Source organism: Cordyceps javanica, chromosome 5 (genome assembly GCF_051103115.1).
Source record: "Cordyceps javanica chromosome 5, complete sequence".
NCBI lineage: Eukaryota > Fungi > Ascomycota > Sordariomycetes > Hypocreales > Cordycipitaceae > Cordyceps > Cordyceps javanica.
Genome location: NC_139299.1, coordinates 2,351,537 through 2,364,328, shown reverse-complemented (window position 1 = coordinate 2,364,328; position 12,792 = coordinate 2,351,537). Strand labels below are relative to the sequence as shown.

Below are 12,792 nucleotides of genomic sequence, written 5' to 3'. Positions count from 1 at the left end.
CATGGCGTGCGCCAAGTTGGGAGACAAGGTTAGAAGGCACGCGGCTCATCAACTACCGACCAGGGCTAGGGCAAATGGTTGATGATAATCGTGGCGTCTGCGGCATGGTGTACACAGTTCTCGTCGATAATGAACGATCGTAAATTCCCGAAAGGTGATTGATTATTTTGTCTAAGCCTGCGGGCTCCATGGCCGAGGCTTTGGCCTGGAAGCAGCCCGTTGTGGGACTAGCCTCCACGGATTTGCAGCCTATTTGCCCCCTTTGCGAAGTCCACGCGGACAGCGGAACATTGGCTTCCAGCTCTCGCTTACAGGGACCAATGGCAGTGGCTGTAGCTCGCTTCGTAGCTTCATTACGACAGGCCTAAATTCAACGCCAACTAAAACTAGGACTGCGCTTCTCATTAGTCACGTAGGCAGCCCGCACCGGGCCGCGGTTTGGGCTAAACCATCAGGTAGTTCATCGCCTGTATTGAGCCCCTTTAGATAAGAGGCATGCCGCAGCCCCTCTCCCTTGCTTCAAGGGCGACTGTCGGTCTGGTTTCGACCAGTGTGCCATGCCTCTGGGGCTTGTCGGACGCGAGAAGGCGGGATAGCCCTGACTGACTACAGGCAAGGTCATGTTTGTGAGACACAGAGAGTGTCTTGTGAGTGGCACCATGCTCCAATTCCCGGAATCACACCGCTCGACCGACGAAGAATAAAGTGATTCGTAACTACGGAGTACGGTATCGGAGCATTCGCTTGTTCGCGGCCAATAGTGTACTGTGTGCTTGGATGTACCCTTCCATCGACTAGCCCGCATATTGTCTGGAAATGAGGAACGAATGCTTTAGCCTGTCGGCCGAGAAAATTACTGGCCTACTAACTAGGACTGTCTAGGAGCACTGCCTCCTCGGCACGGACTTGTTGGCGAGAACCTTTGGTGGCTTTTGTTCCGCACTGGGGGCATGCATGCTTCGACATGCGCTAGGCCACCCGTCGTCTGATATTACCAACACCAGAGCAGCCTGCTCGGAGATATCCCGTGCTTAGTTGTATGAAAGGGCGAGCATTCCGCGACACTAGCCAGGCTCGCTACCATTCACTGAAGCTCGGCTGCTCCCAGTCTGATTTCCTGTCCAGACGGGCCCTTGGCCTGGATACTGAGTAGTTCGTTGCTATGGTTAGCGGGTTGATTGGGTATCATTGACAGTATGATTTCGTTCGTTTACTTGCCAATGTGATGAATTTGAATCCACATTAGTGGCTGGTCAAGCTGCATCTGCAAATGTAAACCGGTCACCTTGTTTCTAACCCCAGCCAGTGTACGGAGTACCAGTAGCCCCTTCGCCTGGCTATGCACTAACAAGCATCAGCCTTTGCCCACGGCCTTTCAAGATCCAATTACACTTGCCTTTGTGGACTGTGGCCTGTAAGATACATTTCATACGAGGTTTTACTGAGGTCCCTCACCGCAAATCCCACACCTCTCTCTAAAAGGTAATACGGCTTGAAGAATGACAACTTCAGCCTCAACGGCCACGACATCCTCTCTGCCACGCATACTTGACACCGAGGGCAGCATATTTCTCTTTGTGTTCATTGAGTATTTATCAATCCGACGGCTTGCTTTTAGCACGTTATGAAGCCTAGCGATTCTGTTATACACCCAACATACGACAATAGCCACGCTCTGCATCCTGGGCTGCGCAGTCACATTAGTATTTCGGCTTTTTCAAGTTTAAATCCTCGCTTTTTTCAGAAGAACGTCATGGAAAATGAAACTATTGAGAACTCGTTAAGAACAGCAATAACAAAGGCAGCTCCGGGAATTCGTGTGCAGAGCCTGCAGGCAGCAGTTGCCCCTGGGCTACACCGAATATACTGTGCCACGACGCATGATGGCACTATTATACAATGCTCGCTATCACCATCACCAAACCGGCGGATTCTGAGGTGTGAGTCCGGCTCCGTTCGTTCTGAAGCGGCCATTCTGCAATGGCTCTCGTGGCTATGCGAAAGGCGGCCAGAGCCAGGCTCGTCCAAACCCACAACCATCGACTTTGAGGAAGACAAGAAGGAAGTCAGAAATCGAATACGCGCAGAAGCCATCTCGGAGTACTTACCAAAGCTTTTGGATCACGGAGTTGCGTGCGGGGTGCACCGGTTACAGTATAATGTCGTCGTTCCTCACCCTGGTAGAGTATTGTCGACCCTGGGTTCTCCCTTGAAAGCTACAGAACGCACAGCTGTCGACTTTCAGATTGGACAGATGCTTCGGGGACTGTCCTTGATTCGCTCCCCCACCTCTCGGTTCGGAAATGCTGAAAATATGGTGCCTCCAGTCCCCCAGAGGTCAAACTGGCAGCAACGTCAAGCCTCGGTCCAGACATCGAGCGAAACCTTCACGAGTTGGTCGAATGCATTCGGAGAAATGCTCCATAGTGCTATAAGAGATGCCCAAGCGAGTCAAATAACAGCATCGTACGACAGCATACGGCGACTCTTTCGCCGCTTCACTCATGTACTCGATGGTGTGCTTGAACCGCGGTTGGTCTTGGTTGATGCAGGTTTAGATAAGAATGTCCTTGTTGCTATGCAAGAGTGGAATAGTGCTCATTCCGATGCCTCAGATGATGACTCTGATACATCTGGAGATTCGGAATCTTCTGGCAGTGGCGACGCCTCAAGAGGCATAGCTACCCGTCTGAAAGTGACTGGCCTACGGGAATGGATTAAACCGATATTTGGCGATCCACTTTTGTCTATCATTCTCTGTCAAGAACCATCTGAACATCTGTTACAGGGATTTCGCACTCCCTTGGCAGATACATTAGACGACATGCATGAGGTCTCGGAGAGTCTGTCTCAAAATCACCAGCACATCCAAATACGCCTGAACCTGTATCGAATATACCACGCTCTGAACGCCATCAGTGTTGAATACATAAGACGCGACGATGACAGCGACCCCAAAGAATTGAGGGCGCGGAAGGCCCTGGTGGAGGCTGTTCGAGAGCTCGAGGCACTGGATGAGGCCGACGGATCCAGGAGGCGTCCCCAGTGTCTTGACGTGGTTTCACCCAAAAGACAGAGAACTTTGAGCCCATGAAAAAAGCACGATGCACGGCCTATGCATCTGGGGTGGGGGTATATAGAGATTGGGTGTTATCGATATCATTTATCACGAAATAGATGTATGTCAAATCGAATGTAGAGCGTCTCATTCCTCTTTATCGCTATCGTCTTCGTCTCTCGGCAGCTGGAATCCCATCAGCCCCAGAAGATTTCCTGTTGGGCCAGCCGTTCCGACTTGGCTCTTGAAACTCTCCAGAAGATTCTTGGCCAAATTGTAGTCGATATCAACCTCCTTATCGGAGTCTTCATCGTCGTTCTTTCTGTCTTCTTCTTCAGCCACATTGTGCTTGTTCATCGCTTTAATGTCGTCCCTAGATCTGTTTTCGTGGTCCCGTTTACCTTGCTGACGCTTAGAGTCTTCCAGGTGCAGAGCGCCATGGCTCTTAAGCTCGGCCTCCATTTGCAGGGAAAGGTTTTTTATCGCCTGGTCTTCAGTGCCGATATCCTGCACGTTCGTTCTCTCTGCTGCAGCTTTGCCTTTGCGTCGAACCGTAGCAGGGAGGGACCGGTTATCGACTGGTAGTCCCACCATCTCCTTCATCATTCGAGAGAAGGCATATTCGTCGAAGCTCACTTCGCTGTCCTCCAGATCACCACTTTCGTCGTCAGAATCTTCGTCATCCTCATCCATGCAGTCATATTCATCATTGTCCATATCCGTTCCATTGACCTCCGCCCCATCCAGGCCGGCTGTCTCATCGTTAAGAAACGCCTCGAATCGAGACACGATCTTTCTGAGATTGTCTTGTGTTCTGGAATCTCCGAATCCGGATGAGTGCAGATGGCTAGCATGCGGTTTTGCCCCCTGTCCTTCCAACTCACGCTCAAAATCCACATAGTTTATGTCAAGCCAACTCTCGTCGTCGTTGCGTTTGACATGCAGCCATGTTTCAATATTTTTATTTGATGGAAGTTCTTCGTCGCCATCTTCCTTCAAATCCTCGAGCATGATACCAAATTCACGAACAGCGCGGTGATTGCTCTTCTCGGCTGTTAAGGCCAACATCTCATAGCCGCAGGTCAATTTCATGCCGTCTTCAAAAGCAAGGATATTGCTAATCTTCGCTCCGTCTTTGTTTTCGCCTTCTATCTGGGCTTTTATCGTATTCTGCCATCTCTTGGGTGTTTCGAAGCGTTGCGAGCGCAGTTGCGCAAACAACACTCTGCTGAACTTGACACTGATAGTGACAAAATCAGCTGGAGGTAGATGGAGATCCTCCGAGTCGGAAGTTATTTTTTTTATCCCAACATGATCTCTGAGATAGAAAGCCTCAACTGCGGCTGATATTGTTTTCGGCAGCTCATGTACAATATAAGCCAATTTTCGTGGTATTGTCACAGTTGAAAAATGTATCGAAGCATCCACATGTTCTGGATACTTTTCAAGTCGGTAGAACGCCTCATCTTCGATAGAGGTTGAGTGAATTAGGTTTTCAGACTTGTTTCGCAAGCAGTTAACGGCACCAGTTAGGGTGAGTGACTTTGTAGCATCTGGCTTCGTCTTGTCGCTTGGGAGAGGGATGATTTTCAGCTTTCCATCTTGTATCCAAACTCTGCAGCGGTCTATTTCAGGATTTAGCCAGCTAGGCAGCGTATTGGCTGCTTCCACCAAGAGAAATTCGCCATCTTCATCAGCGACTCGGATGAAAAGTTCGGGGTGGGATTTAGAGAGCTCGCGCAATACGTAGACAATCAGCCACTCATCCTCCACGGCATCCCCGTAGTCCGTGGTTCCGTGAAGATATATCAAACCTGATTCAAATTCATTAAGAAATTGCTTCGTGCACATTTTCCTCAATTCACTCACCTTGGTCGTTGACAACCGATAGCTGAAACTCATCTCTCTGCCAAATATAGTCTTTTGCCACTGAGTTCATCAATCGTGTAGCTTCCTTGCTGATATTTTCAAGGCGACTGAGATATTGAATACCTTCAAGACTGTCATCCAGAACGAATATCATGTATTCCATGGAATTTTCAGACAAGTGGCGTTCAAACTGTTGGGTTTGACCCTGTGAGGCGTCATGATCGATGAAGTCCTTAGCCATTACGCTGTACCTGATTCATATGTTTCACCCATAGAGAGGATATCGATAACGCTCTACATGCATATTCGGCATTGGCAGCGTCTTGTTTTCAATTAAGAGATTTAAGGACGCGCAAAATACTTTCTCCAAGAGAGAGAGATTCACCCTCGAATTTAGGGCGGGGCTTCCCTTCCCTCCACCACCACCACCTTTGCGGGGCACTAACTACTTAAACAGAGTGCCTAGCAGTAAGTAGCAGCGTAGGTACCTAAGTACTCCTGAGTCCTACCTTACCTACCTAGGTACCGCCGTACTTACCGGCACAAAGTCTGTGTACAGGAACGCGTCCAACTCCACAGCACGACACTCAACACGCTCTTGCGCTGGAGACCCACGCGTGCAATGTTGGTTGCCTTCCTCACGATTGAACTTATCACAATCCCGCCCACCGGTACTGCCTCCATTGCGTGGTGCTCCGGTCGCTGGCGGCCATGTCTATCTCCAAAAGAGCCCGTTCCTTGGCAGATGCCGGAGAAGATCGTGAAGTTATTGATGTTCAGCGAGCCAGTTCGTCCCTGGCTCAAGGAAACCAGTCGGTATTGCCAGGATCCCATACCTTATTCCTATTGAATGTATCTAACACATGCCTCATAGAATAAAAGAGTGCGCCTGTCTCTTTCGAACGGCGGCCATGCAGAGCAAACACCCGAGCGAGAGAACACCGCCGCTGAGGGGTCTGAAGATGATTCGGAGGATGAAGCTGACTACGAGGACGCACCGCCGCAGACCCAATATGAAATCATGCGAGATGCTGGATTCAAGCATTTGGAGCACCTTGAGCTCGACGACGAGCGAGCAACGCAACAGCTCTTACGGCGACCGCGCAGCCTAGGCGACAACATGGTCGCTGAGAGTGGTATTATCGAAAGCATTACATGTTACAATTTTATGTGCCACGAAAGGCTTCACGTTGAGCTTGGTCCTCTGATCAACTTCATTGTCGGAGAGAACGGTAGTGGCAAAAGCGCTGTTCTAACTGCACTGACCTTGTGCTTGGGAGGCAAGGCCAGCGACACTAATCGTGGCGGCAGTTTGAAATCATTCGTCAAAGAAGGCCGAGACCAGGGCAAGCTCGTGGTTCGACTGAAAAATGCCGGATCCGACGCATACCAGCCCGATATATACGGCGAGAGTATCATTGTCGAAAGACATTTCTCCAAAACCGGCAGCAGTGGGTTCAAAATTAAGACAGCCGACGACAAACTTGTATCAACAAGGAAACAAGAGGTCGATGAAATCTCCGAGTGGTTCGCACTCCAAATGGGGAATCCCTTGACCATACTATCTCAAGACAACGCTCGGCAGTTCTTAAACTCCGCCACTCCCGCACAGAAGTACAAGTACTTTGTCTCTGGAGTTCAGCTCGAGCAGCTTGATAACGATTACAGGATGTCTCAGGACACATTGGACAAGACTCTCAACCTACGAGATGATATTAACGAAAAAATTGCGGTTGTGAAGAAGGAGATGGAGAATGCGCTTCGTCTCGCAGAAACCGCGCAGAAGAACCAGAGTCTTCGTGAAAAGGCAAGGCACTACAGATGTCAGCTCGTTTGGTGGCAAGTTGTGGAGCAGGAAAATGCCCTCGAACAACTAAATGCCAACATTGCCACCAGAACGAGCCACATTGTGGACGCTGAGAAAGCCTGCGAAAGTATGGGCAGGGCGCTTCAGGAGGCTGAGCAGAAGCTAATAAGGCTTCAGTCCTCAAGAGAGGAGTTGAATACTGAAGAAGACCTCATCCAGACCAAAGTTGCTTCGTCAGAAGCCATATTCGGTGCGGCGAAGAAAGAACTCACAGATCTACATTTGGAAGAACGTGACGCTCACAGCCGCTTGAAAGCTATTCGTGAGGAGATTCGTTTGTTCGAAAAGAAAATAGAGGAGGAGGAAAAACGCCTAGGTGACTCCACTGGTGCCGCAAGGGCCGTGAAAGATGCACAGCTCGATCAAGCCAAGGCCAAGGAGCGAGATGTCACTCGGACTATAAGCGATGCGGGTAACCAGCTGCCCGAAAGGCAAGACAGAGTGCGGGAAGCCGAGGAGGTCTTAAAACGCCAGCAGCAACTGAGAGAAACGAAACGAAATGACGTTGCTTTGGCAGAGAGAAGTCTGTCCGACCTGAAGAAGAGTACGGGGTCTGCATATGATGGCTTCGATAGAGACATAGCCAACCTTGTCAAAATCATCGCCACCCATCAGGGATTTGAAACAAAGCCAGTAGGACCGATTGGCGCACACGTCAAACTCCTCAAACCAGAGTGGTCTGGCATTTTGGAGAAGACTTTCGGTGAATCACTAAACGCTTTCGTTGTGCGTAGCAAGGAAGATCAGTCTAAGTTGTCCGACATCATGCAGAAGAGCGGGATGAAGCGCCAACCACCCATATTCATCGCGTATGGGGGGTACATTGATACGAGGAGTCAGGAGCCTGCGGCCGAATTCGACACGATACTACGAGTGCTGGAGTTCGACAATGACATATTTCGCACCCAGCTGATCATCAACAGCCAGATCGAAAAGATTATCCTTGTTCAAAGCAGAGCCGAAGCCGAAAGAATCATGGTAGACGGCGGTGGTCCGCCGCGAAATGTTTCGGCATGCTTGTGCTTCCATGACGGCAAAGGCAAGAGAGGGCAAGGTCTCAGACTGACGAACCGTAATGGGAATGTCGGCACTGCACCAATCGTTCCCGTTGGAATGCGACCCAGGATGCAGTCAGATTCTGGACGTCAATCAGCAGTGCAAAAGGAAAACCTGAGGCAATTGGAAGCAGAACTCAAAGAGCTGAATGCCGAGGAGCTCCTTGCCCAACAGGCACTTCAAAGATACAAGGCAGAACTAGAATCGCATCGCAGACATCAAAAACAGCTGGAAAACGATTTACGCCGTGCTCAGGCAGATGTGGAGCTGTTATCAACAGAAATGGATGCATTCGAAGGTGCAGACGGCCGTCTGGTCACCTTGCGTACTGACTTGGAGCTCAAGCACAGTGAGGAAGAGCAACTCGGTAGCCAATATGGCAATATGAAACTGTACAAGGTTGATCTGAATAAAAAGACCGAAGCGGCCAAGAGAGGCTTGGAGGAAGTACGTCGCGAAGCTGAAACATTCTCGGAGCGTGTTCAAAAGGTCGATATGAAGATTCAAAGCACTGAATCGATGAGGCGAATTGCCGTCGCGCAGAAGAATGCGGCTTATGAGCAGGTCGATATCGAAAGAGCTGAACGCCGACGCGCTGAGGGACGACGAGATCAGAAGGCAGACGAGGTCGCTGATTTTACACGCCAAGCTCTTGAGGTTGCCCCTGACAGGGTACATATTCCAGAGGGCGAGACCTACCAAAGCATTGAAAAGAAGTATCAGAAAATTGGGGATCAGCTTGCTCTGCGAGAGCAACGTCTTGGAGCGACGGATCAACAAATATTTGACAGAGCAACCGAAGCTAAGAGGCAGTACGAGACTGTCGTTGAGGAAACAGACAGCCTGGACCGCATGATTGACTCGCTGAAGGGTGCTATCACACAGCGACTTGATCTATGGCGCCGGTTCCAGCGGCAGATCAGCGCCCGTATCCGCATTCAATTTAATTATCTGCTGAGCGAGCGAGGTTTCCGTGGCAAGATTGATCTCCGGCACAAGGAGCGTAAGGTTGTCCTTCATATCGAGCCGGACGAGACGAGGAAGAGCTCGGGTGGGCGGGACACGAAGACGCTATCGGGTGGAGAAAAGTCATTTTCTTCTATCTGCATGCTGCTTTCCGTATGGGAGGCGATTGGATCTCCAATTCGCTGCTTGGACGAGTTTGACGTCTTCATGGACAATGTGAACCGGGCCATCAGTACCAATATGCTGGTGAGTCTAGCCAACGCGTGGGTACGGCTTCAGTGGGTAGTTAACAGCAATACATAGGTCGATACTGCTCGTCGCTCCGTATCACGCCAGTACATTCTCATTACCCCGAATGCTATCGAGGGTCGTGCCAGGCTCGACAGGGATGTCAAGATCATCAGGTATGTACATAGGTACTTTCTAATTTAAAAACCGAACTAATGAGCCATCCTACATAGGTTGACGGACCCCCGGCAGCGTACTCTTATCTAATCCAAGTCGGTCATTCAGTCGAATATTGGCCGCTCTTAATTTTTGCTGCGGCTGGTCTTGTTCTGGTTGACCCGTAAATGAGTGGATTGACGTAGCGGGATCATTGATTATAGATACCACACGGAGGTGAACAATTACTTCAATGTAGTATCACAGTGCTGTACAGTATATGGAGGTCGCTATTTTACATAATGCTCATCTTGGGAGCAGCTGTGGCTGCCTCAGATGCCCACACCCTTGCTTCGCAGGACGTTAACAGCAGCTTGGAATGTGAACCCTGTCCATTGACCGACGGCGCTGACGAAGCCACCGATGGATTGAGCCTCTTCCAGTCTCCGGGCAAGGAACTTGTTTGTTTCGATGAAATCGGGCGACTTGTCGTTTGTCATGAACAGCTCGGTCGTCGTGTAGATCATTGACAGCGTCGCGCGCTTTGAGTACCAGGACGGGTCGACAGCGGTGTCACCCGATAGAAACCAGATCTCATCGGAGAGCTTCGCGAGTTCCTTCATGGATTCGGGGATATGACTTGGTTGTGCCATGGTCGCCAATGCCTGTATGCCGTACTGCGTTAGTGCTTTACATTGTCCAAGTGCTCTATAGGCAAATACGTACCTCTTGCCAGTGTTGGACAATAGACCCGTTCCCGAGCAACCGCGCCCACGTCAGGGCAGCAACCTTGGCTACTGTTCCAATTGATTCTCTTTCGTTGAACAAATCCTGTGACGTTCTCGCGAGCCTCTGGCGCTGCGAGACGAGGTGGTATCGTATCAGGTTGAATGCGCCGTCGGGAAGCACACTGGGGCTGATATCAAGGTAGCCGGCGTCACGCGCGCCGAGACCTAGGGCGCGAGCCGAGAACCCATGCTCCGGGACGTGCTTGTATGCTGCAGATAGAATGGCCTCTTCTGCACCTCCGAAGGGGCCCGCAGCCGCCGGGTGATCGTAGGAATGATAGCTTCGCGGACGACATGAACGGGATGTGCGGAGCCATATACCGGCGCGGCAGTACGACGCGGTTCGGCGTGTCGCGGCGCGGATCGCTGTGATAGACATGATTGCGTGGCTATACCTCGGTTTGGCGATCAAAATTGTCGCCGCGTTGGCGATGAAAGTGATGTAATTAGTATGTTTTTGATGCACACAACATTCAATGTCAATCTCAAGGGTAATAGGCCCAAGCTGGAAAAAAAACGGATGTTGCGTGGTCCAGTTTTGGCTAGTGGAGTTGCGATTTCGGGTGGCATGATGTCAACCCGCTGATGGCCAGCCGTTGTTGATCTATTGTCGCCTACATGTTGGCAGCGGATTACATAGCGAGCGCGTGTTTCGGTGTATTGCTTCCGGTTTCTAGCTATTTGCTGGATACTCGATACGAAGTACTTGGACAGGAGCGATGGCATCACACCACGGCTACAACTTCCTCTGGCCCCTCCAAGCTGCGGTCAATCAAAAGTAGCGCAAAGCCACACAGACAATACGCGGGATCGATCCAATCCGATCCAACTCGTACTTAGACAGCTGGCTTCGCCAAGTTACCGAGTTATGAGATACATATCTACGATCGGTACACCCGACACCCGTACGATTTCCGGCGGCAGCGCGATGGGTGGCACTACCCTGGACGACGCTGAGCCGAGAAACTTACAAGCACCGCTCACCATAAGGACCTGGCCCTCGGCCGCCCGTAGATATGGAGGCCACAAATGGTTCCGATGGAACGAGACACGCGGATAACAAAATGAACCACCGGTGCAAATTACTGATTCTCAGGGTCCGCAAAAGGCCATTAAACTTTTGTATTATACACGTATGATACTGGTACTTACTTGCTTTGCTAGGCCCCGAGGTACGTAGCTACTAGGCGCCAGTATTGTCAAGCAAGCTCTGCTCCTGTCGGCCAGATCTTGATTACTGCAGGCATCATGTTTTACTTCTTGTGACTTTGTCACACGAAAAAAAAAAAAAAGAAAAAGAAAATGACAACTTGATCTCCGTCATCTGACAGGGGAACCTACTTACACTGCTTTGTTCGGAACGGAACGCCCTGTTCCCCCCGGGGAGCAATTCAGTACAGCACGTCATGCACGCAACTGGATTCATGACAAGCCACCCTACGGCCAGGTGGCTTCGCTATTTGTGACTATTGTGATGGGCTGCATCTCCGGCAGCACGACTTGCCAGATAGTCAGTCAGTGGTGCGTGCGCTTGTTGAGCGAGGTATTCCTGGCCAGCCAGGTAACTTCAGTAAGTAGCCACGCAATAAGTACGAGAAACGCCAGCCCAAAGTGCAGCTCTGAAACAGAACAGAACCCCTTGTTGGTGGGCCGGAGATGGTGTCTGGTTTAGGCTTCATCCTACGAGTCTTGATTAATTGACTCTCCAAAGTTACCAGTCGTCAACTTCAGCGCACATGCCGCATTGGGCGGCAGCCTTGACCAAGTATCAGCATGTACATAAGGAGCTTCGCATGGACGAAATGCTACTTACCTGGCTACTTACTGAAGTTACATGCTTCTCCTTGGCACTTCTCCACTGGCTTATGTGGTCCCTGTCCTTCTTCTCCCATTCAAGGTGCAGACGGGTTTCTCGTCGCGTTACTGGTACAAATCAGAAAGTAGAGACTGCATGGCTGATTCACCCACCATTCCCCCTCGCACCATCTACCCCGGGGGTGACAAAACATACCGCCAGAACACGAAACAGAGCTCGCTTTTCATTGGCACAAACTCTTCGCTATGAATATTCTCCTCGAATAGAAATCAACTGAATATTGTCGTGGAAAGTAAAGATAATCACCACATTTACCAGTAAGTACCTTAGTTGGCAGGTATCCGTAGCCTTGGTACCTACCTACTTGTGCCACGCACCCACTGCTTAGTAGTGCTTGCGCAAACGGGTGCTGTACTTGCACCTTCGAGGCTAGTAAGGGTTCGCGACTACGCATATATTTACTCATAAATTTATTTTCTTTTTATATCTTAATTTACATATTAAATAAAAGCCCAAAATAAAAAAAATAAATTTTAAAAATAAATATACCTATTACGAACGATAGGAAGTAACGCAAGGCGACCGGGGAAGTGGCCTAGAAGGACGACCTTATGGCGCCTATAGGCTCCCTAATTAGGCCTTATAGTCACGTGACCCTAATAAATCACTAGAGCAAGTAAGCTAGTAAACCACGAAGGGATTATAGGAGTAAGTAAGCCTATAATCTAAGGAATATAATAGAGAGGTAAACTATTATATAAGGAAAGAAGACTATAGCTAGTCTAGATAGTTTAGATCTCTATTAATTAATCTAAGTAATAGTTCTACTATTAAGAGTTAATCTCTTAATAGACTTATAAGCCTATAATATTACTATAAACTACTTATTAACTACCCTATAGCTATTTAACCTAACTTACTTCCTAAGAAATAGACCTATCTATGACTTAGATTTAAGCTACTATTATATTTTAATTAATCTTATTTA

At 49.5% G+C, this 12,792-nt stretch overlaps 3 protein-coding genes across 3 annotated transcripts; 1 reads left to right on the top strand and 2 right to left on the bottom strand.

Moving 5' to 3' along the window:
* Positions 1-3,205: 3,205 nt before the first annotated feature.
* Positions 3,206-5,168, bottom strand: V2A60_007946 (SGT1 protein-domain-containing protein; the record flags this gene model as incomplete). Its single annotated transcript, XM_083259226.1, has 3 exons — positions 3,206-4,298; positions 4,500-4,872; positions 4,928-5,168. 3 exons carry the CDS (start codon positions 5,166-5,168, stop codon positions 3,206-3,208), a joined length of 1,707 nt encoding a protein of 568 aa, XP_083115352.1.
* Positions 5,169-5,638: 470 nt separating this feature from the next.
* V2A60_007945 (DNA repair protein SMC6) lies at positions 5,639-9,311 on the top strand (the record flags this gene model as incomplete). Its single annotated transcript, XM_083259225.1, has 4 exons — positions 5,639-5,743; positions 5,802-9,062; positions 9,120-9,220; positions 9,278-9,311. The coding sequence occupies 4 exons, from the start codon at positions 5,639-5,641 to the stop codon at positions 9,309-9,311; spliced, it is 3,501 nt and encodes a 1,166-aa protein (XP_083115351.1).
* Positions 9,312-9,532: 221 nt separating this feature from the next.
* V2A60_007944 (ubiquinone biosynthesis protein COQ9) lies at positions 9,533-10,367 on the bottom strand (the record flags this gene model as incomplete). Its single annotated transcript, XM_083259224.1, has 2 exons — positions 9,533-9,865; positions 9,927-10,367. The coding sequence occupies 2 exons, from the start codon at positions 10,365-10,367 to the stop codon at positions 9,533-9,535; spliced, it is 774 nt and encodes a 257-aa protein (XP_083115350.1).
* Between the last annotated feature and the right edge of the window lie 2,425 nt (positions 10,368-12,792).